Here is a 25,262-nt window from a genome sequence, read left to right as displayed (position 1 = left end):
TTTCCCCATTTTTCAATCCTATTGGATAACAAAAGACAAGAGTTTTTCTTTATACAAAAAATAAATAAAACCAATTTGTTTTAAAATATTAAAATCAAAATTTGGAAGATAGCACTATAGAATATATATATATATATATATATATATATATATATATATATATATATATATATATATATATATATATATATATATATATATATAATATAATGTTTGAAGATAATGTGTTTATATCAAAGTTGATGGCTTCTTTAATTATTCTCCCACTCTCTAATGGACCACATTAGCCTTAAGTAACCTTTTCTTTTTTTAATTAATACAATACAAAGCAAACTAAAATTAAATAATTAGTTCTTATGATTAACCTAAACCAAAGTGATAGAGGTTATCAATAGAGAGTCGATGACAACTTAACCTCGTTCGTATTCAAATCATTCTATATTTTTCTAATAAAACAATCATAAAATTGGTAGATTCAACTTTTGATTGATTAAAGAGAGATAACATATCCATTGTCGTTGAGTTAAGTTAATTAAAGGATTTATCTCCTTTAATTGGTCAAACTTCATTTTTATTAGATTATTTTTTATTTGATTGTTTTATCAATTGATAATATATGCTTTCGAGTGATCGATGAAGCAATACATATGAGAAAATTAACGTTCTTTTATATATAATTTCAACAAAATAGCAGTGAAAATTTGAATCATCCAATTTTAAATAAATGAATTGCTACCCTATTGACTAAACGAGCATTTTCAAATATAGTAAAATAAACTATAGCAAAATTTTGGATTCTATCAATGATAGAAACTGATAAACTTTTATCACTGTTTATCAATGTCACTAATAGAAGCATATCAGTGTCTATCAATGTCAATTATTGATAAAATCTGAAATTTTAGTGTTGAAAATATTTTATTTCTGACTGAAGTAGATTTGTTTTAACGTGAAATTAAAAGATCTACGCTTTTTTTTTTTAAATTTAATTTAGGCAAATGATATATAGATGGATAAAGTAAACCTTTTCTATAGGTAGGGTTTGAAAAACTAACCTTTTTGAAGGTCAAAATTTAACAAATGGAAGAGATATAATTTATAATATATGATTGAAAATTTATGACCAATTAGAAAAGGACAATAAAAACTTTTAGCAATTGATTATTGGTTGGGATTTTGGGAAATGAACTCTTTTTCTAATTATTAATTTTCAACCTCTTCTTTTCATTATTATTATTTAATGTTACTAATCTTATCTTTATATTAAAAAAAAAGAAGTTAAAAATAACATTTTGTTCATATCCTCATTCTTTTATGGTTTTAGATTTTTATATTTGAATTTGTTTGTATGTTTTTAATGTCTTCTCAATACAATTCGTTCATATTATAATATGACAAATATTAAAATAGCCTACAAATTAAAATAAATTTTATTAAATGACCATTTTGGTACGTTTGTTCGTCGAGTAGATTCGTGACGTTTTTTTTTAACTTAAAAGTTTAGGGTTTAAATAAACAAAAACCTCAAAATTGAGAGATTAATTAAAATAGTAATTTATTAGGCATAAAATTAAAATTTTATGAATTAAAGTTCATAGAAGTAAACGATGCAATTCAATTTATTAACTTTGATTTGTAATAATTTTGTTGAAGCTTATAACAATTTACGAACTAACAATTTAGTCTTATAGTAAAAAAGTCGTACCAAATTTAACGGGCAAGTTGAAGTAAACACTCATACACAAACGGCAGTTTAACACAAATTTTGAACAAGTTACAAAAAAATTAGTTGTAAAGTATAGGAACACATGGGTGTTAAAAAACCAGTTGAAAAACGAACTGAACTGCAAATCGAATTGGAACCAAACTGAAACTGGATGCTTGCGGTTCAGTAAGGTTTCGTTTAAATAAGCACTGCTTCTTATGTAGATTGTTTTGGTTTAAGATATTAAACTGGTTCTAAAACCGAACTGAAGCGTAAGAGGTTGAGTGATTGTATAGAAAGCTAAACAATAAGAGGTTGAATGATTGTATAGAAAGTTAAGCGATCGTGTAATAGAGTAAACGATTGTACAGAAAGCTAAATGATCGTGTAAGAGAGCAAATGATTGAATAGAAAGTTAAACGATTGAATAAAAAGCGAAACAATCATGTAAGAAGTTGAACGCTCGTATAGAAAGTTAAACAATTGTGTAGGAGATTATATAGGCACATATATCTATAGAATGTGATGATTTAAAACCAAACTGAAAGCGATTAAATTTGACACAAATGTATGCTTCAATTTGGTTTCAGCTTCAAACCGAACGGAAGTATGAATACTCCTATAAAAATAATTTTAATTATATTTCAATATTTTCATGGTAAAATTAGACTCTAATAATAAAAAAAATTGTGACGTTTGAAAATTTAAATTTTATTTAAGAGTGTAATTTGAATGACTTACCATAACCATTTGAAATTGCCCTACACTAACAATTTATGAGGGGCGGGAGAGAAGGTTAGATCTGGGGAGGGGAAGATGCTAAGAGAATATTCTTGCGTGACAAAATCATATTAGCCCCCACAATCCGCTCCTCTCTCCTTTTCCCCCCAATCATCTTCGTCCCTTCCTTTTCCTTTTCCTTTTCCTTTTCCTTTTATTTTTTGTTTTTTTTTTTTGTTTTTCTCTTTGAAATCTCATCATCAAATTTCACCAAATCCCTTTCATCAATCCTTATCCGTATACTAATTTGTTTACCCTAAACCTTCCTCTCTTTCCCATCTTCACCAGCTTTTGCCCACTTCTTTCACTATGGCTGCTCACCTTCCCCCTCCTCCGCCGGAGCAAAACTACCTCGAAAAGCTCGACGTCTTCAAGATCAAAGGCAGAGATAAGCAAGGCCGCCGCATTCTCCGCATCACTGGAAAATTCTTTCCAGGTTTCCTCTCTCTCTCTCACATTCTCTGCATATTTTCCTTTCTATGTTCTGCTACTGTTTTCTTGCTCTTTTCGTCGAGATCAGATTAAATTGATATACTCTTGTCCTTATCGGTACGGTATTTTGTGCTCAAGAAGTTTTTGAATGTTTTGCCCTAATCTGCTGTGATTCGATTTTTTTGCTCTGTTCTGCTTCCATTTTAGAAGTATGCTTGGATTCTGTTTTCTTGCTTGTTTCGATCGAATTGAATTTTCGACCACAAGTTGTCTGCGGAATAGCGTTACTATGCACTGATTCTATTTTAATTTACTTGCTCTTTTTGGATCGGAGGAATTGAAATTGAAATTGAAATTGAAATTGGACTGTGTTTGAGATGTATTTGTATATTTGTACTGAACGGTATCGTTGCTATGCTTTGATTCTAAGTTCTTGGTGTTTTAAGCAATGAGATTGAATTGTTGTTGTTGTTATTATCGTTGTTTAAATCAGCTCGGGTTGTGAGTTTGGATGTGCTGAAAAAGCATCTGGAGGAGAAGATCTTCCCTAGGCTTAAGAACAAGCGTTTTACGATCTTGTACTTCCATACCGGCGTTCAAAGGAGCCAAAACTTTCCCGGTATCGCCGCCCTTCGATCAATCTATGACGCGATTCCGGCCGCCGTCAAGGCTAATCTTGAAGCCGTGTATTTCGTTCACCCAGACCTCCAGGCCCGACTCTTCCTCGCCACTCTTGGTCGCATTTTCTTCACTAGCGAGTACGATTTTCTAAACTTTCTTCTTCTATCAATTTCACTTTTTATAATATATTCTTTTCAAAATAAACTTAAATATTTATCAACGAATTCAAATACGATATTCCATGTGCAATAAAATTGCATTACATATATAAATATTTTACAATTTTACCTTTTAAAATTATTATCAAATAGATTTTAGAAACAAAATAAGTGCAATGAATTTTAGTTTTCTTCTGTTGTTCCAGTGAAAAATTACTTTGAAGATTTTAGAAACCTATTATTAATTTATAATGTAACCATCAAAATTGATGAAATAAACTTGTTTTTTAATTCATTACTCTTTAAGTTTGAACGCCTAACGTCATGATCTATTGGTAAAGTGATAATGATAGACTTTAGAGGTATTGGAAGATAAAAGAAGAAGTATTTAAAACGTGTTAATGAGAGGGAAATGTTTGGATGTGGGCTTTTAGGGTGTATGGAAAGGTGAGGTACGTGAGCAGAATTGATCTGCTGTGGGAGCATGTACGGAGGAACGAGATCGAGGTTCCAGAGTTCATATATGATCATGATGAAGATCTTGAGTACCGTCCCATGATGGATTATGGTCTCGAGAGTGATCATCCTAGGGTGTATGGTGCACCATCTGTGGAATCTCACGTCTACTCCATGAGGTGCATTTCATAAACACAAAATTTAAAAATGGCCTTCTCTGTTGGTTTTAAGTGAATTTGTGTTTGGAGCTTTGTTTGGCCTCTACTCATTCTTTTTTCTTTTTCGACCTCAAGACCAAGAAGTGCTTTGTATATATTTGATTTGATTTTTTTTTTCTTTCGAAGAAGAAGAAAAATGGTTGTATAAAAAGACGAAGCTATTGGTTTGCTTTTAACTGTATATATTGCCTTTTAATCACATATAACTCTTTTTCTTTTACCCACACTGTATTATTACTTTTCACAATGATAATATGAGTTTTATGTATTATAATGCTTGAGGTTAATTTCATCTAATGATAATAGAAAGCCAAAGTTATTATTATAAAACTAATCAAGCAATAAATACTGAGTTAGCATATGAAAGCTTATAAAAGAGATGCTAGGGATAATGAGAATTATTATAATCCTAGATTGTTATAATAGTTTGTGATGAATATAGTAAATACGGTAATAAATAATAAACGGAGGATTTTGAAATAGTATTTATCGTAGCTAAAAATCTCCTTCGTTAATGAATTTGCTACCAAAAGTTGTGAGGTTATGGTGTATATATTGTTGTACGATTAAAAGATTATGATGATTTTAAAGCTATGGAAGCAGCACATAAATAATTAATTAAAACCATATAAACATTTGTAAAGTAGCACAAAATTGTTTTAGTATTTACTAAGAAGAAGGATGGATTACATTTTATAATACATAAAACCAAAATCCGATGGCGGGGGCGGGCAATCCTTCAAAATTTGGATGATGCCTTTGCCTTAATATATATAAAGGAATTTTGGAAAAGGGGTAGAACAGTAAATTCAGGGTTATTGAGAGATGAAATTCAAGAGAGAAGCTCTCGTTCTAATCATCTGCCTGAATATCGCGTTCACCCCATTCTCGATCCCTTCCATCCCCATTTCTAATCCTTCTAACCTTCTTCTCGCCCATTGCAGTTTTTCTCCGTCGATCCCCTCTCCCAGAGCCCCCAATGCTGCATCCACATCCCCCATTTCATCGCCTATTTCCTCTTTTTCCTCGCATCCTATCCCTCCCTTTCGCATCAGAACTTTTGATACCAATGCCCACCGACTTTGCTTCCATTTCGCTGATTGAATCCCTATGAACGACAAGAGGGATGTGAAGATACAAATTGTTACGAAACATGATTCTTTTAGGCCTCGAATTACAGCGTAGAGGTGGAGATCTTGATTCATCAGTTGAGTTGATCCCATTTTCTCGTTCATTTGCTTTGTTGATGAGATCAATTTCAGTGCCTCCTTCTTCGTCTTCTTTCTCAGGTGAGTGTAATTAGCTATGGCGTTTCTGATGCTTGAATCTCCCTTTCTTCTACGAAGAGCGGATTGCAGAGCTTGAGCTTGTTCTTGTATTTGTAATATCATGTCTCTTGTCTTCCCGCAGGTGTCTAAAAGCTTCATGAATCCATCGACTAGTTCGTCCACCCATTTCCGGTTCTGGTGTCTTGATAAGACCTGTTTGGTGGATGCCATTTGGAGAAGCTCATCCATGGAAGCGTATAAATCGTCCAGTCCCAATAAACCATTGCAGATTGACTTGGAAGTTGAAGGAGATGAGTTCTCAAATGGCTTCAACTTGCTTAGTTGCTCTTCGATTTTGAGAGTGGTGGGATGGGATCTTGAAGGTAAGCTGATTGATCGTAAATTGTAACGAGCAGCCATTGTTGGTTGCTTTAGGAAGCTTAAGTTTGAGGAATCTGCTGAGTTTGATGATGTTAAACTCTTATGAATCTGTTTATATATGGGCACATTGCAGGGTAAATAAGAGGGAGGAGACAACGAGCGTTGGTTTCGATGAATGCAGCTAGGCAGCGGAGAAATGGCCGGCGGGAGTGTCCTTTTTTGCCCAAAAAACTGAGAGGTCAGCTCATATCTTGCTTAGATTGTCTCCTTGTTTGGAATATAAAATTGAAGCTGCATAAATCTCACGTTTGGAGTGCAAATGCAATGCATATGCTGAAAGCTTTTTTAATATTAAAATGAATAGGGAACAGTAATTTAATGTTAAATTTTGTTTGCTTTCTCTTGAATCTTGTCGCAATTCGAAAAGTGGGACAAAGGATTGACACCCATGTTTCATTTAACCATGACAAATGCTGATAGATTCTCCTTAGAAATGGCATGTGGTTTAGTGGAGTGCAACGGGTAATATTTTGGGTGTCTTTGAAGTTTTTTGAAAGAAAATTATTTGTGGAAAAAAAATTGTCAAATTCTAATTCATTTTTTCCCTTGCAAAATCAATTCGAGGTGATTGAATTTGAAGAAAATGTGTATATTCAAAGGTTCAGATCTTTTTTTTTAATCAAATCTTTGGGTTTTTTTTCACTAGTCCTAACTTTTGTCTTGGGTATATCTTTTGTTGATATATTCAATTTGTATGATCAGTTGGAACAATATTAAATCGTTTATGCAAAGCTTGAAATGATCTAGATTATAATTTCTAGCAATAAAGTACTACAATAATAGTTTATGCAAAGCTTGAAAGCAAATAAAATACTTATAAGTTTGGAGACCAAAATATAATATTTCAAAGCTTGGAGGTTTAAACTAAAGTAAGTATTAAAATTCATTGCCAAAAATTTAACACTTTCAAGTGTTATTTGAATTTTCTAGAGTTATCTTTCTCGATATCAATTGAAAACTTTGAACAAGTTACATTTTTATAGCAAAAACATCATTATGAATATAATATTGGGAGGGAAATAAAAGATTTTAGATCATTGAAACACTCTTATGAACATGCCATACTTTCATTTCCCACATTGTGGACGCAGCAGGAGGCAGGGGTGCTGCTTAATTTCTTTGGATCAAATTGCACGAAAAAAGATGGAAGAGGGGAATCTTGGGGGCAAAAAAGAGACAGAAAGAGAGTATCGAAAAGGAGGTCACGTACATTGCAGAACACTGAACTTGTACATGAAAACAAATGGATAGAGGAAGAAGACAAGACCTTCAAGTATCTACCATGTGACCGTACAGTTCTAAAGGTACGTATTATATTACAGAAACAACTAATAAAGGCTTCATAATACCCTTTACTTTATTTTATTTTACTTTTATTTCAAACATGAGTTTAAAGCCTAACACATCTAAATATTTTCCACAATCCAAATATTGGCTACCTAAACCAAGTTTTCTGATCCCAAACTTAAAAAAACCTTACCTAGGAGCAAACGCTAACTAATAGTTTTCTCTACAAAAGCATAAATGTGATTGATGCACAAAAGGCATCGATACAACTTGTAGGTTTGCCCTTTCCATTGCCAAAGTAAGCCCTAAAATATTAGCCATTTTTTGCTTTTCTTGTCTAAATTTAAAAAAATAATAATCATAGTTTTGTTGAGCAAATAAAGGATATAAATTGGGCACTGTGGAAGAGAAAAGGTTGAGCCATAACAAAGAACTAAAGGAAAGGGCTTCAACAGTTAAGCACAAGAAACAAAAGATAATTACACAATTCTTGAAATGCTTATTGTATATTTGGAGATGATACTAGAAAGGTTAAAAATCACTTTTATCATTTTTGAAATCATTCCCAAACATACTTTAATATTCACTTAAAATCTCTCTGAAATGCTTAATATCATTTTGCTTTCTATGTGTTGGAGGCTGCTATGTTCTATTTGGTTATGTATTGTTTCATTTCATGGATTTCATACTATTTAAAAATAAATGTTGTATAAACTAATAAACTGAGATGGTATGGAAAAATATTTTCCTTGCTACTAATAAGAAGCTTTTCCAAGGAAAAGTGGGAAAGATTAGCAAATTAAACAATTATAGTCTCTGTATCTCTCGTGCAACTTCTTATGAATCATTCTTCATAGGTAAACGGCTTTTGATTGACACAATTAAAGTTGTCACCATATTGGATGTTCAATACATCGCAATACCTTTGGTAGAAACCAAGCCGATCAGCTGCTCGAGCATCGGCGCCTTTACCACATTCATTATTACCATTAATTATGTTGATGGTTAGACCATAACCAGGTAATCTCTTAGCCGATACATCTTCATTAGATGGTACCCATTTACCTGTCATAACATCATGACACGATGGTTTGTCTCCTTGAGAAGTCATCCAAAACCATAAGGCAGTCTTGAATGATATAGTTGGATTAGTAGCCACTAGATCAGGATTGTTTAAGAGATCCACTCCAATTGCTTTTCCAGCAGCCCCATAGTTAAAGTTACTAATCAACCAAAACAAAATCATATTTTCAATGATGCAAATGTAGAAATTAAAAATCAAAAGCTTATGAATATGTATGAAGTAAAAAGAAAGAAGAGAGAAGTTACTAGGCGATTTGGAAGGGACCTCGGCCATAATATAACTTGCCAGATGAACAAGGCCAAGTGGGTGATGGAACACAAAATTGATCTTTTTGGGTTGCATTGATATAGCAATACCCCCATGCATATGGACCATCTGGTGCAGTTGCCCATCCTCCTAAATGTTTATGTTGAAATAAATTGTTATTTCTTATTTAATATCATAAGATGTTTTACTAAGTGGTTAAAAGTATTTTTTTTAATCTCTCTTTTTTAAAAAATTAAAAAATTTGATTTCACTCTATTTAAATACTAATTGTAGATCTGTTGCTGATATGCTTGATAGTATTTAATATGATTTTCTATTGACATGCTTATGGTCTGATATCATCTTCCATATATAATCACATAGTTGTATAAAATACTGAGTCTTTTTTTATTATTATTATTATTTACTTTTTGGAGTTTATAAAAGAAAGTTATCATGTCTAGTCAAGATCGATTAAATCCTACTAGAAAGAAACAAATCTTCAAAGAGATTAATCTTTTTAAAATAAAAAAAGGTCAAAACGCTATTTTTAGTTTCCATCCTTTGTGTTTTATACTGTTAATAAAATCTTCAGATTAGTCATTGCTATGTTTGTTGTTGATTTTTTCTTTTTTAAAAAATACTCTCTTTTAATATTTCTTGTAAAATTTTGTTATTCTTATTTTAACAATTTTGATTAAAATTTAAGTACCTTTAAAAAACACCAAAATAAATTAAAATATTTATAAGTTGTAACAAATTTTTTTAATTATATCAATGATAGAAATAATCGGTAGACTTTTTATCAATGTAGTTGATAGAAGGATATTATTGTCGGTCAAATATGTAATATTGATAGAATTTGAAAATTTTGTTATATGTTAGTAAATATTTTAATAAATTTGCTATTTTTGATAATTTTTTTAAAATTTATAGGTTTTCTTTTAAATATAAAAAATGTCAAAATATTTATACTTTATAGAAGGAACAAAATCACTAAAAGACAATATAAAGTTTAAATTTGTTAGATAAATATTTTGTTTTCGATAATAGGAAGGGTAAATATTTTGTGAAATATTTTGTTTTCAATAATTTTTTTATATTTTATTAAGAGATTAAATTTAAATTTAAATTGATTTGAAGTATAGTATTAAGAGTACAACTCAAATGAAATGAATAAAAAAACAATGATGACATGATATTTACCTAGAAAAAGAAGCGTTAAACTCAAGACTTAACCATTAAATAGTACTAAAGGTATAGTGTTTGTCTTTCTTATACTTTTAGTTCTTTATTTCTTTTTTTTTTTTTTTGTTCTTGCATTTATTTAAATTAATCTTTTAAAATTATTTTTTATTAAAATTGGTTAATAATAATAATAAGTTAAAGTGTGAATATGTTTTCAAATTTTAAAGTAAAAATTTAATTAAAAAAATAAAAAGAAATGAAACAATAAACTAGTCTTGGATTTATTTAAAGTAAGACCGTTAAAAATGAAAGTATAGGGACTAAAAACAATGGTTATTTTAATGTTGAAAGTTTAAACTAATGGAACAAAGAAAAAGGAAAAAACTTAAAATGAATTAATAGTAATTAGAAGAGAAAATAATTAGAAAGAAAATGATAATGAACCTGTGGTCTCGTAAGATGTTTGAGCCAAGAAAGCAGCGACCTCCCTCTTCCTTGTACTCAAATTCCCAGTGGTGCCGAAGCCATCGAACTCCGCCGCCGCAACCACAAAAGCCTCATAGCTATAAAATCCGTTCCCCTCGCAACTCCCATCGTTTCGATGTTTAAGCATTCCGTCGAATTCCGATGCGCTAACTACGCCCCCCATTCCCTCGTTAGGGTTCCCAAATGTTAGATCCGAACCGCATCGCCTCAGAAATCCAGATCCACATAACCCCGACCCGGCGATGCAGAGACCTTTTGGACACATGGCGTCAGCCGATTCTCCGCCGCCACATGACTGCGCCGATGACGTCGCCGGTGTCGTCAAGAGAACGAAAGTTAGGGTTATGAAAGAGGTGTAGATTTTCGTCATCGAATGGCGCTGCGAGTGATTTGTTTGTTGACTTATGGGTTCGTTTGGAAGTATTGGGAAAAAGAAGGAAAGGCAGCGTTGAAAAGTTATCCATTTTTGAAATTTTTTTAAGGAAATCAGCCATTATTTTACCATGAAATTCTTCTATCTATCTTTTTCCTTCTGTGCAGTTTTCATGTTTATCGAATTACATGAATAAGTGTTCGTAATTTCGCCCTTTTTCTTTTGTCAAACCGATTCTATCCTAAACTTGAAGTTTCATATTTCGTTGCAACTAAAATTTTCGATTAAAGGAGTTTGGTGATTTATTGAATAAGAAACTTATGTTTTCTTTTTCTTTTTCTTTTTTAACATATGTTTGTGTTATTTTCAGATATAAAGAAATATTTACAAAAATATAATGAAATTTCATTTCTATCCTTAGAATATGTAATTGAGATATATTTTGTAAATATTATTTACAATAATTTAAGGAAAATGGTCAAAAATAGGAAAAAAACAAATAAACTATTTATAATAAAAATACACGATTTTATAATCGTCTAAATAATCTTGTACCTTCATATTCAGTTTAAATGATATTGTATTCAATCTAAATAATCTTGTATTTCGTTTAAATGATCTAGTGGTTTATCTCTGTCTATTTTGGTAAATAATTGATTGTTTAGATTTTGGTAGACGATCATCTAGTGTAATAAGAAGAAGAAAAAGAAAGGACACAATACTTGATAAAAAAAAAATATCGAAAAAATGAAAGATGACAAAGAAAGAATAAATTCTGGAAGGGTAAATCTAGAATTTATAAAAAGAAAATTAACTCAAGTTATATAGGTTTTTTATAACTTCTATATGTATTTTTTATTCATATAATTTAGAGAAGGTTATTCCATAAAACGCATTCAAATAGAAAGAAATTGATTGAACACTGAAATAATTCTAAGAAAATATCAAATTACTACGTCTAAATTTTAAATTTTAAAATGTTTTCTTTAACTCAATTGACATCTTCAATATATACTAACCATCAACGAGTTTGTGTTTCGAATTCTCTTCCATCATATAACATCAATCTCTAGCTTAGCTTATATGAGAATGTTACATCACATACCCACTTATTTCTTGCCCATTCTTTGGGAAATAGAAATAAATTAAGTTGTCTCTTTTCCATTTTAGTTTCTCCAAAATAAATAGTAGAAATCCATTTTGAGAAATGTTTGAATTTCTAGTGGCACATTTTTTAACAATGTTATTTTTAAAATTCTCACGAATGAAAAGGTGCCACGCCTCATCATCATTGACACTTCTATCTCACAAAAGAGACTTAGAGTTTGTGTCCATATGAATTTGATTTATGTGTTTTATTGTTAAGTGTGAATGGAGGTGTAGAAGTTAGAACACTCCAAATGGTATGGATGTTTGATTTTATTTTTTCTTGAAGAATATTAAATTTTCTAAGTCTTTTGAGTCCAATATATTTAATATAGTCAACGTTATGTTCTACACGTAAAAGATACGACGGTGTTTGTGTCTGTGATGTTTTTTGGTTGTTGAGTAAAATCAATTGATTGTTGAAAAGATACAATTTATTATTCACGTTACTTTAACACTTACCTTGGTTAGATCACAAAGTGGTACCCTATAATTTAAAGAGTCATTTTGAAACTTAGGGATAAATCTTAAATTCATCCGAATTCGACTATCAAACTCTATAAACAAGAATGACCTGAGACAAAAAGTTTAAGATATTTTTCTCCGGTAGAAGTTGCACACTCAAACAAATCTTCAAACTTTCTAACTAAGCAACGAAGTGTGTGTCATAGAGACCACACCAAGGTTTAGGGTTTTTTCTTTTAATATTCGTGAGTGTCTGGGTCAGCTTATGCACGTCTCAACTAATCTCACGAGACAATCTGCTTAACCTTACAACATTTAGGTGTAAATGACACCATCCAATCGATGTTTGATTGCAGAAAATATTTTTTCAAAAAATAGAAATGTATCATTGTTGTCACGTAAAAATCATATCTACCCAAAATTTAAGATATTTTTTCAGTAGAAATTGCATACTCAAACAAATCTCCAAACTTCCTAACTTAATCATCGAAGTGTGTGTCATACAGACCAAACCATTGTCCAGTTCATTTTTTATACTGACGAGTGTTTAGATCAGCTTACGCGCACCTCAACTAATCTCACGAAACAACCCGTCTGCGTCTAACTCTACAACATTCGAGTGTTAAGGACACCATCCAGCTGATGTCTGATTACAGGAAATCTTTCTTTAAAAAAAAAATAGAAAAATCCATCATTGTTATCACGTAAAAATCATATCTATCCAAAATTTAACAATAACGAATTCGTCTACCTAATTTTATATTTGTAGACACGTGTTTGTTTGTTTGTTGGAAAAGAGAAATAGTAATGGGCAAAGACATACTTAACACGTAAGAAAAGAAAATGTCTATAACATTTTGTGTACTTTACCCATTTCTTTTCTTTTTGGAGTCAAGTCTTTAGTCTACACAATAATGATAGAGATAGACTTCTTCTAACATGGAGAAAAATAATGGGTTTTGTTTTTCACACTTCACTTTAGTTTTGCACTCACACCCATCATACCAAATTTTGAGTATTACTATACTCTCTTTATTTCATCTATGAAATAAGTAATTAATATATTATTTAATGACGTATCAAAATAGTAAGTGTGAGAACGTAACATATATATATATGTATTACAAAACTTCTGAAAAATATTTATATCTCTAAAAGATCAATATATAGATTGTTATATGTTATATGTATCATGATAGGCACGTATATAAATCTACTTTAGTCTATTCTCAATAAAGTGTAATATTTTGGTTCATTTTAGTATACTTGAAAATACACCGATTCTTGTTATACTTTCAAAACGTAGTGGTCGATATTGATATTTTGAAGTAAATGTTACTAACTACTTTCTTAATTATGACAACTTTCATCTCTACTACTCAAAAAGTGGTGTTTTATTGAACTTTGAAAAATGATTAAAAACATTAAAGTTATTATGTCTTTTTGTAACTTTCTAACTATTTGTCTCATAAGTCTTTTTAGACTTAAGTCCAATTAGATCTTTGATTTATGATTAGAAATTACTCAAAAAGCTAATGAGAAAAGAAATCAAAAGTATTGAACATTATTTTGGATTAAGCTATGGTGACCTATTCATGTTAGTGCCACTCACCATATTTACACTCAAATTAAAAAAATAATGCCCCAAAGTATATAACTAAGATATGGTATAAACAATGGTAATTATTCACACATCAATTTTTTAAAATTTTACTAGGGTTTTCCGCCTCAATTCCACGTCCTTCCAAGGTTGTTGTACCGATCTTATAGTGCAATAGTTTATTTCTATATCGTGAATTAGACTCTTGACTTTTTATTAAAAAAATGTTTGTTTTTATACCGATTATGTTATTGCTAACGTAACAACACCAACATTTTAGCATTTATACTTTCAAATACCTAAATTTAGTTTACATCGTTTTAATAAATCTTACCCTGTTTAGTTCCGACAATATGAATTTCATTTAACTTTTTACTATTGATATTAAATATATATATAGATAGATAATCACTCATTTCTTGATCATATCCTTCATGTGCGTCACCGCCAACACAAATGTAGGGATGACATATTGAAAAGAAAATGAAGTGATGTGAGAAAACAATAATATAAAAGTAACAAACGTATGGTGTATTTAAATAATTATTATTTGCCTAAATAGATATGCTTATTATATTTATTAACATATCATATATTTGATTCTCATTGTTTAATCTCTTTTAATTAATACCCTCTTGGTGAGTGTATTGTAGAATATGATATAATACATCAAATTAATTAAACCCATTTAACAATTTACCCTAATAGGAGAAAAACCATGGAGAAATAACTTTTAGAAAGTTAATAATAGTTGAAGTAAAAAGACAACATTAACTATTTTAGAAAATAGTTTGAATATCGATCTACCTCATGGGTGTGTTGAAAGAATTAAAAGATATTATTGTTTTATGTTAAGTGGTTAATACAAGTTTGTTGAAATGAAAGAGTAGTTTGCTTCCCCCTTCTTCTTGTGTGTGTCAATTTCTTTGATAATAATTGTATAAAAACTCAAGTTGAGGCCATGAATTAATGTATTGAATAAAAAGGAATTGAGGCCACGATCATCCAACTTCTTAATTTAAATAAAAAAAGAAAAGAAAAGAAAGGAAAGGAAAACGAAGGTAAATTTGGTTCATCTTGTGCTTTAATGGCGTACGAGTCAGACCTCAACCTCTGACGCCATTCCTTAATATTCCAAAGAAAAGGATTTTTGGACACATTCATCATTTCGTAGTTATAAATTTGTTCTCATCTCAGGGTGGGGGATTTATTCCTCACTATATATCTTTCAAATATATTCCTATTCCTAAATTTACTTAGTAAAATCTGAATCATATATATTATATATAACATGGAGGGGTTTTACCACTGTCCTGCCAATTTTGGCCCTCTCTCCCCCGTCCCCTTCCTCAAACGAGCCTCCACCCTCTACGGCTGCCGTCCCTCCCTCGTTTACGGCACTCGACTCTTCTCTTGGTCCGACACTTATGCCCGCTCTCTCGCCCTTGCTTCCGCTTTGCTTCATCATTTCCACCTCTCCCCCGCTGATTTGGTATACTCTTCCCTCTTCTTCTTTATATATAATTCCTCTCATCTTCACCATTTCTCTTTACCCTAAATTACTCTATTATTATCACTTCTTTTTTTCTACAATCATATAATTAACTTTCCCTATATTTTCAATTATGCAACCTTTTCTCCCTTTCTTTTATTTATTTTTGTTGTTATTAAATTGTAAAAAAAATATTTATTAACATATAACAAAATATACAGCTTCTATTACACCGCGGATATTAATTTAGAATAAGAAAATTTGACATTTTTTAAAAGGAATATATAAGTTTTAAAATGGGAGGATTTAAAAGTAAACAAAAAGAATGTAATTAAATAAGTGTGAGTTTTGTTTATGGTTTATAGTTATTAATAAAAATCTAGCCCAATGTGACAAAATATCTTTACAATATATTATTGAAAACGTTGACTCCATATATATGGAATTTAATTGATTGTCTACTATATGCATATAAAAATTATATTATATAGTTTAGTTTTATAAAATTGCTCAGATCTAATCTAATCTTTGTGTATATATTTGTATTTCCACTTTAGAAAATCACTAAATGGCCTACTATAATAAAGTCAATTGATAGCTTTTTTGTTTTAAATTTTCCTTATTTATTTTAACTTATTTGACATTCTTTTTTTAATCTCTCTACTCCATATTATTTTTCTTTGTTGAATTGGGTTTTTTTTTTCTTTTTTCTTTTAACTAAAATTACAAACAAAATGTTTGGCTTAATTTTATTTATATATATAACCCTTCAACTTTATACTATATGTCAAAAATACTTTGAAATTTATGTTTCGAAGCTAAATCATTTATTGTTTGTTTCATAATGTTCTTGATCTTTAAATTTTTTTTTCAAAAATAAATCTAAAGGTATTTATAAAAAAAGTTTTAAAATGCTCTCATCCTCATTTTTTTTTTCATATATAAATTCTCTTTTTTTCTTTCATGGTTTTAATCTTATACTAATTTTTTCCACTTAACTAAAATAAAACATAATAAACTTTTAAGTTAAAATCTCACAAAATTCCAAAATTTATTATCTCCTCTTGAAAACATACAAAATGATTCAACAACCAAATAAAAATAAAAATAATTAAGTTAAAATATCATTTTATTCCTTTGTTCAAGTCTAATCTCTCCCCTATTTGAGTACTTTCAATAAACCTTAAATTTAGTTTCTATTACTAGTTTATTAGAGAAAATAGACAAAAAATATATATGCTAATTGCCCCTTATGTGTTGTGTAGGATTATTAAACTTGTTTTCCATATTTTTCTTTTCACAACTTGGATAAAAAAATTAACTTTATTTCAAATCAAATTTTAACGATGTTAATAAAATTATTATATTATAGCTATTAAGGTTTCAACTAGATTAATGTGCATATGATAATATTAATGCTTTATAATGATTATTTTTTCTTTCAAACTAGAAAAATAGACAAAAATATTAGAAAAAGTAACACAACAAATGAAAAACACAAAAAACAAAAAATAGAAAACTGGAAATTTGAACGTTAAAATAAAGAAAACGAACCCTACATAACTGATATAGACCCTAACAGTCGAGCTATATTCACAATTTTAAAATTATACTTAGAGCAAATTTCTCAATTCTATTTATGATAGTTACTAATTAAATATTTTGTCAAATTTACTATTTATTTATAATTATTCAAACTAAAATAATATTTTAATAAATAGATTTATGTTATTTAAAATTGAAAAAAAAGTAAAAAGGGAAAAAATTAGAATTATTATGAAGAGGGTAATGTAGGGGAGAACTTGACTTGCAATGAGTCAATGGTCAACGAAATAGGGTTTGTGCTATTTTAGAAAAAAAAAATCATTACATACACTGAAGCCGTGTGGGATCATGCTTCATTTTTATTTTTATTTTGTCAATTTCAAAAATACCAAATATATATAACTTAACCCTCAAGACATCACCACAATTAATAATATATCAAACAAAATACAATTCAATTTCGTCTTCTCAATTTGCATCCCTACATCTTTACTGTGGTGAGAAGATGGAGAGATTTGTGGGTCAAATTATATCCATCTATTACTTCTATTTATAATACATTATATTAAATTTCATGTTGTTATATATAAATTCTTCAGTCAAGTTTTATAATCTAATTAGAAAATAATGAAAGAGTTTTTAGATCTTTTTAAAAAAAGTTTTTATCTTACAACTTGACTAAGTTTTAAACTTAATTATTCTTTGGATGGAGTAGAAGGGTTTGTTCCTCTACTCGAAATTTATGTGACTTAAGAACATGATTTAGTTTGTAGTAATTTATTTCCTATTATGATAAATTTGATCAGGATGGAAGTATATATTATTACATAATGACTTAGTTAGTTTTAGTCATTGGAGTTTATAGATAAATTGATTCATCGGTCAATTTATCAATCTACACATGTAACAAATTATATTTAAACGATAATAATATTTTTCATATGATCATCCATTAAAATTTAACTAAATTGTAATAAAATTGGACTCTTGGTTTCTCCGGGTATCGTTAACAATAAAGCTCGGAAGCTCCTATTTCGATTTAGGTCCTTTTGTCTAGCTTTGGAAAGTTCAAAAAATCTAAAGTTTATTTCATTGGGAGCGAGAGAAACGTCATTCTAGGCCGTGATGTGAGCAAGCGAAAATTAGAAAGCATAGAAACCAAATTATTATCAACTAATTAAACTGTTAAAAAAAAAGTTTAAGAACTAAAAATGTTTTTGAATTAAATTGAAGGTAAATTGTAAGAAAATGAGAGCCATTTTAAAAATCCAAATAAGAAGAATAAATCATTATATAGAGGGATATTCAAGGTGACATTTGTAAATTTTGATGAGCGATATATGCATGCATGCAGGTTGTAGCAATGGCGCCCAACATTCCAGAGCTTTACGAGCTTCACTTTGCAGTTCCAATGGCGGGAGCCATAATTTCAGCTCTCAACACAAAACTAGACTCACCTACATTATCCTTACTCCTCCAACAACTTAACCCTAAAGTTATCTTCATAGACTCCCAATTTCTTCCCATTCTCCTCAAATCCCTTGAAAATAGTTCCATCAAATTCCCCGCCCTCGTCCTCATCCCAAGTGATCCCGATACCCCGTTGCCTTCAGAATTCCTCGACTACAATAAAGTTCTTGCAATGAGATTCGGCGACGACGACTTCACGCCGAGGCCAAACGCTGAACTTGATCCCATTTCCATCAATTACACCTCAGGCTCCACCGGACTCCACAAGGGCGTGATTTATAGTCATAGAGCCGCTTATCTTAACTCTCTAGCAACCATTTTTCGGAGTAAAATTTGCAGCTCCACTTCTTCACCAGTGTTCTTGTGGACTGTAGACATGTTTCGATGCAATGGTTGGTGCTTCATTTGGGTTATGGCAGCACTAGGAGGTTGCAATATTTGTCTTAGAACTGTCACTGCTGATGCAATATTCACCAATGTTGAACTCCATAGAGTTACTCTTTTATGTGGTCCACCAACTCTTTTGAAAATGATTTATGAATCGTCGTCCAATAATTGTATGCCACGTCGACTTTCACGACGTGTGGATCTTATAGTGGCTGGTGCATTACCAATCAAGGAGATTTTGACCAAAGTCAATGAGTTAGGTTTCAATATAAGTTATGGTTATGGAATGACTGAGGCAATGGGGCCTGCCATAATTAGGCCTTGGAAGCCTACTTTTGAAGAAGACAATGTCCAATTTGAGGATTTAATAACATCATTGGAAATTGATGTGAAAGATCCAATATCAATGGAGAGTGTTTTGGGAGATGGTGAAACCTTGGGAGAGGTAATGTTGAGAGGCAATACTTTGATGTCTGGTTATTACAAGAATATGAAGGCAACTCATGAGGCTTTCATTGGGGAAAATTGGTATAGGACTGGTGATGTTGGGGTTAGACACAAGAGTGGTAGAATTGAGATGAAGGATAGAGCTAAGGATATTGTAGTGAGGACCGATGGGGAGGGTGCAGTGAGCACGGTCGAAGTTGAAGGCGTGCTGATGAGCCACCCGAACGTGGCAGAGGCGGCCGTGGTTGGGGAGAGGACGTTGTATGGGTTCGTGAAACTGAAGAATAGGAGTAAAGAGAACGGTGACGAGATTGTTGAGTTTTGTAGAATGCATTTGCCGGAGTTTATGATACCTAAGAGGATTGTGTTTGGAGATTTGCCAATGAATTCAACAGGGAAGGTACAAAAGTTTGCGCTGAGGGAGAAGGTAAAGGCGTTATTGAATAATGCCAACAATAATACAATAACATAAATGAGGCATTAATACATTACTTTTGACCTAGCAAGATGGTACCCTCTTCCATTGCTATAATTAATATCATATGCTTTTAGAATACTTTACTTTTTAATAAATAAGTTGCTGTCAAATTTGAAAGAAAACAAAATGGTAATTGACCCTAAATGGGTGTGGTTGTAAGTGTAATTGCAAAGACTTCGAATTGATTTCATTGTTCTTGGTTTTTAATTCTAAGTGTTTAAGTTTGAAGTGTTTTTTAAGATGTAAAATCATATTGGTTGAGTGATATAACGAATACATGATTTTGAAATATTTAAAACATCTAATAGTCTTTAATTATTAGCTAATTTGAATGATTACACTACAAGAAATAAGAGTTTTTCCGACGTAGCAATATGTCGTCGAAAACCGTACCAACGTTGGGGAAGGTTACTGGCACGTCGCGAACGATGTCGACAGGCACGTCAGGATACTTCCCCCGACATAGCTCACGTCAACGACGGGAAAAAAATTCCCAACGCACGTTGAGCACGTCGCAAAAGGCTTTTGTTACGTGGCGTCACAAAAGATTTCAGCGACCCGGCGTCGCAAAAGGCTACTGCAACGCTACGTCGTGGAAGGCTTTAAATATATTTTTTAATTATTTATTTTATTTATATATGAAAAGAAACCCACTAAGTTCTTTTATTATTTAGTCTATTTCCAAGTGATTAATCGTTTTTGGAGAATGAAATTGGATAGGAAAACGGACGAAGATTAGCGATTCAAAGAAGGGAAAGATAGAAAGTATAAGGAATGAGAGAGGGAGATGAGCGATTCAGAGAAGGAAAACATGGAGAAAGTAGAGGAAATGAAAGATAGAGAGTGAGAATAGTAACAAAGGAGAAAGAGGGGGACAAAGACACTTTCGGCGGCGGCAACGGTGACGGCGAAGGCGGACAGACAGCAACACGAATCTCCTCCTCTCCCTCTCTCTCGGTCGATTTTCTCTTCCTTTCGTTTTGCAATCGGTTTTGTGTTGAAGGGGAAAGAAATATAGTGGACTTTTCCCAACGTCTTTGAACACGTCGGGGAATGACACTTTTCCCTTCCCCGACGTCGAGTAACCCCAACATCGCAAAAAGATTAAATAATGAATTAATTATTTAAACATTACTTGACGTGCACCTGCCACACGTCTCGAAAAGGTGACCATTGTCACTTCAATACATACACTTAAAATTGCAACTTTGTGCGACATCTGGTTGTTGTGGTCGCGATGTCGCGGAAAGTAAATATATTAAATTCAATTTTAAACTTTCCGCGATGTCTTATTGTTGTGCATCGTGGAAAGTGAATATATTAAATTTAATATGTTCGCTTTACGCGACGTCTGGTACTTGTGCGTCGCGGAAAGTAAACATATTAATTTTAATTTTAAACTTTCTGCGACGTTTGGTTCTTGTGCGTCACAGAAAGTGAACGAATTAAATTTAATTTTTAGACTTTATGCGACGTCTTGTTCCTCTGCGTCGTGAAAAGTCACTTTCCACGACATACCATTGTGTGCGTCGGCGAAATGTGATCAACGACGGTGCACCTTTCACCGACGTTGTTTTTTACTTCGAAATTGTTTCGATTTCTTGTAGTGTTAAAAATGTTTTAGAAGAATATTTCGAAAAAAAATAATCTTAACAATTTAAAATCGCTTTCAAACATGTTTTATCTCAATTTCTATTAGAAGTGAGAAAGTAAGCCCGAAAAATTGGACCACCTTTGATCGATTGGTTTAATGAATTGGCTCAAAAGTTCAATTATCCAATCTCGAGTTAAAATTTGATGTATTGAACCAAGTCTAAATAGGCTTTGATGTTGAAAGTTGAACCGGTTTCGATCTAAACTCAAATAATACATTACAGTCGTGTAAAGTTAATCCATTAATGAGAACGATTGATTAAGAAAGTATAAATGACTTACTGATTAATCTTTTTTTAAGATAATGAAAGCGATATTAATTAATAAATATATATACAAATGACTTAAGTTTTGATGACCACTTATTTATAATTAAATTAACATTAATGTATGTCATACAATCTCTTTTTTACAAAAATAATAAATTAATACATGGAATGGAAAAATTCTAACATCATCCAAATATCAAAATTAAATAATGTAAATATGTTATTTGAGCTATGCACGTTTTAACTACATCGTGTAAATTTGGGAGGGATATTAGAATACATGTGACGTGTATTTGTAATTTGACTCTAATCAATTAAGAACTAACTTATCTAGCTAGCTAACAAAAATTGGGTTTGTGTGAGTAATATTGTGATCACGTTTGTTTATTCGATTATGAAATTTGTGTATATTATTATACCACATATATTAATTAACGATAAGTTATACTAATTACCGAGTTCGAAAGTTGAAAATATATTTTTATATTTTTTTTAGTTTCACGATAATAAAAAAAATGTGATCTACCTATTCTACTCTTAATATGGAAAATCCTATCAATTATTTTAAAAATCAAATTTGTCTCTCATGATTGAAATTTTGTTTATATCTTTTATGGTTCAACTTTTCGTCTTACTAATTTAAGTTTTTCAAACTATCCTTTTTTGTTAGAAGAATTCAAAATAGTCTTTATCATAATCAATATTTTAAATTATTAAATAAAATAAAATATTGAATGATTGTTTTTTGTGCTTGTTTTTCTTGGGGTGAAAAATGATTTTTTTTCCCCTGAAATACCAATTTTTAATTATTATTAATATGGGGATTTTTAGAAAATATATAAAAAATGATAAATTATTATTAATTTATTGTTTTATTTATTTGATCTTTTTATTATATTGTTATTATTTTGAGTAAAAGAGAGAAAATTACTTATTCCCAATAAGGTATCCGATAAAACCAACGAAAAGCTCGTTTTGAATCTCCAAATCCGATTCCCTAAAGAATCCCTTCAACACTCACCGAGTCGATGCCCGTGTCCAACAATCCCCCGCTATCCCGCGGCCCCCCGTTGGCCTTGGCTCTCAAAATCACGGTCTTCGCTCTCCTGGCCGCAGCCGTCGTCGTCTACAAGCTCGACCCCTTCGACCCCGCGGCGCTGCCGGCGGAGGAGCTGAGTGGGGAGCCTGCCTCTGTGGCAGCGTGTAACGGCAGGGTACTGCAGGCGGCAGATAGAATCGGGGTGGGGGAGCTGGCGGCGGCGGAGGACTTTGCTTATGACTCGGAGTTGGGACTTGTTTACACCGGGGATGGGGATGGGTGGTTGAAGCGAGTTAGATTGAATGACTCGACGGTGGAGAAATGGGCTTTCACTGGCGGACGACCTCTCGGAGTCGCTTTGGGAGCGGACGGCGACGTTTTTATCGCCGATGCAGATAAGGTACGGCAGTAGAAATAATTACCTTTTTTTATTTTCTGACACAACAAAATTTATTACAAATATTTCTTAGATGAAATTATTTATTTTAACAGCCAAAATCTATTACAAATATTGTAAATAATTTTTTTTTAAACCTATTTCTTATTTCATGTATGAACAATTAAAAAAAAAAAATGTTTCTCATGATAAAAAAGATATTTTTTATACAAAAAAGTTAGAAATTATTTTCAAAAGTAGGTATACCGAATATGCTTTCATTAATTTTTTTGTACTATCCATTCATTCTTATTAAAACATAAATCACTATTTTCAAAAAACTAAACACACACACGTCATGATTGATGGATAAAGTTATTCCATAGTATTAAATAGTTTCTATGAACTTTGAAGTTAGCTTTTATATAATTAAGCATTATTGTTATATTTAAGTACGGATCTTGAAATTTGAGTTTGTGATAATATCTATTATTATATAGGGGTTGTTGAAGGCGAGCAAAGAGGGAGTGGTGGAGGTATTGACGGAGGAGGACGACGGCGTGAAATTCCGGCTGACAGATGGCGTTGATGTGGGGGAAGACGGCACCGTTTATTTCACCGATGCTTCCTCTAAATATGCGTTTCATAGTTTCATATTCGATTTTTTCGAGGGCCGGCCGTACGGCCGATTCTTGAGCTACAATCCAACTACTAAGGAAACTAAACTTCTGGTTGGAGATCTTCATTTTGGGAATGGCGTTGTGGTTGCTCCCACCCAAGATTTCGTCATCTTTTGTGAAACTCCACTGTAAGTGTTCATCTTTTTTAATTATGAATCTTAAATTAAAACCTTTGTTTAAAAAGAGTTTGTAGCTTAATTTTCTTTAATGTTGTGTAGGAGAAGATGCAGAAAATATTACATCAGTGGAGATCGGAAAGGGAGTGTTGAGAAGTTCGTAGAGAACTTACCGGGAACTCCTGATAATATCAGATACGATGGAGACGGCCATTATTGGATTGGACTCTCTACAGTAATTAACTTCGTTTGGAATTTTTGTATAATTTCGTTTGGGTTTTTGAAAATTTAAGTTTTTTTTTCTTTAGAAATAATATTGGATATGTTTTTGCAGGAGATGACGGGTTCTTCTTCTTATTGGCACATTGCTCTGAAATATCCAGTGTTGAGGAAGATAATGGCAATAATGGAGAAGTACGGGCAGCGACCAAACTTGGAGAAGAACGGCGGAGTGGTGGCCGTAAATCTTGAAGGCGAACAAGTTGCTTGGTATTATGATTATAAATGGACATTGGTTACCGCCGGAATCAAGATCGGAAATCATCTCTACTCCGGCTCTTTGGCGCTTCCCGGTATTCTTCGTCTTGATTTGGACAAATTTCCGGCCACCGCCGCAGGTTGCCCTTGGTCCAAATCCCACGATCTCTAATTAAATTCAAATAATATGTTTTTTCTTTTTTTCTTTTTTTCTTTTATAAATGGAATCAAATATATATATCTTGTCTACACTACAAAAAAGAAAGGACCTTTTCGGACGCAGCTCTACGTCGACAAATACACGAGAAACGTCGAAGAAAGTAACCCGACATCGAAGTCGACGTCCAAAGGTACGTCCAAAAAAGATATAGGTTGGTTGGTGTGTATTTGTAATTTGAAAAGTGGACAATTTGAACATGAAAGTAAGTGATAGAGGAAACTCCTAACCACATTTCATTACTCCCCTAATTCTTGGCGAACTCTCCATAATAAACGTTGTAAGAATAACTTCGATGGAACATATAAGTGAATAACCTAAAAAAGCTACTTGAAAAAGTTGATCAAACATATGATAATAATTGAGAACTTGTTCCTAACTTTAAGATTTCGACCTCTTTACAATCTAATAGATCAAACTATATTAAAAGTCCTATGTATGCATTTTGACAAAAGAATACGAAAAAAAAAAAATTCATTGAAAGTTCAGAGTCCACGTATAAAGTTTGAAAGATAAAACTATGAATATTTAAATTCAAGTCATATTCTTTCAAGATGGACACGAAATTTAATTTTATGCATTTTCAACTACCCTAATAAATGAAAATGCATGACATTAAATAAGTACATAATTCATTAAATATGTGAATGAATTTGATGTGT

General features: G+C 31.5%; 5 protein-coding genes across 5 annotated transcripts; 3 read left to right on the top strand and 2 right to left on the bottom strand.

Annotated features, from left to right (window-relative positions):
* The first annotated feature begins 2,598 nt into the window (after positions 1–2,598).
* LOC101222256 (ganglioside-induced differentiation-associated protein 2) lies at positions 2,599–4,592 on the top strand. The gene is made up of 3 exons (XM_004146118.3): positions 2,599–2,921; positions 3,411–3,675; positions 4,131–4,592. The coding sequence occupies exons 1-3, from the start codon at positions 2,795–2,797 to the stop codon at positions 4,342–4,344; spliced, it is 606 nt and encodes a 201-aa protein (XP_004146166.1). The 5' UTR covers positions 2,599–2,794; the 3' UTR covers positions 4,345–4,592.
* A 593-nt stretch (positions 4,593–5,185) lies between these two features.
* On the bottom strand, positions 5,186–6,058 carry LOC105435053. The gene has a single exon (XM_011654402.2). The coding sequence runs from the start codon at positions 6,056–6,058 to the stop codon at positions 5,186–5,188; it is 873 nt and encodes a 290-aa protein (XP_011652704.1).
* Positions 6,059–8,055: 1,997 nt separating this feature from the next.
* Positions 8,056–11,039, bottom strand: LOC101222731 (basic endochitinase C). Its single transcript, XM_004146119.3, has 3 exons — positions 10,329–11,039; positions 8,696–8,846; positions 8,056–8,589 (listed from the first exon to the last, which is right to left on the bottom strand). The coding sequence occupies exons 1-3, from the start codon at positions 10,738–10,740 to the stop codon at positions 8,211–8,213; spliced, it is 942 nt and encodes a 313-aa protein (XP_004146167.1). The 5' UTR covers positions 10,741–11,039; the 3' UTR covers positions 8,056–8,210.
* A 4,037-nt stretch (positions 11,040–15,076) lies between these two features.
* LOC101212332 (probable acyl-activating enzyme 2) lies at positions 15,077–20,071 on the top strand. The gene is made up of 2 exons (XM_004146160.3): positions 15,077–15,446; positions 18,346–20,071. The coding sequence occupies exons 1-2, from the start codon at positions 15,246–15,248 to the stop codon at positions 19,765–19,767; spliced, it is 1,623 nt and encodes a 540-aa protein (XP_004146208.2). The 5' UTR covers positions 15,077–15,245; the 3' UTR covers positions 19,768–20,071.
* A 2,544-nt stretch (positions 20,072–22,615) lies between these two features.
* Positions 22,616–24,851, top strand: LOC101222969 (protein STRICTOSIDINE SYNTHASE-LIKE 4). Its single transcript, XM_011651963.2, has 4 exons — positions 22,616–23,134; positions 23,611–23,918; positions 24,009–24,141; positions 24,241–24,851. Exons 1-4 carry the CDS (start codon positions 22,724–22,726, stop codon positions 24,553–24,555), a joined length of 1,167 nt encoding a protein of 388 aa, XP_011650265.1. The 5' UTR covers positions 22,616–22,723; the 3' UTR covers positions 24,556–24,851.
* Positions 24,852–25,262: the final 411 nt, after the last annotated feature.

Source organism: Cucumis sativus, chromosome 3, assembly GCF_000004075.3.
Source record: "Cucumis sativus cultivar 9930 chromosome 3, Cucumber_9930_V3, whole genome shotgun sequence".
NCBI classification, from domain to species: Eukaryota; Viridiplantae; Streptophyta; class Magnoliopsida; order Cucurbitales; family Cucurbitaceae; genus Cucumis; species Cucumis sativus.
This window is presented reverse-complemented; position numbering and strand designations above follow the sequence as displayed.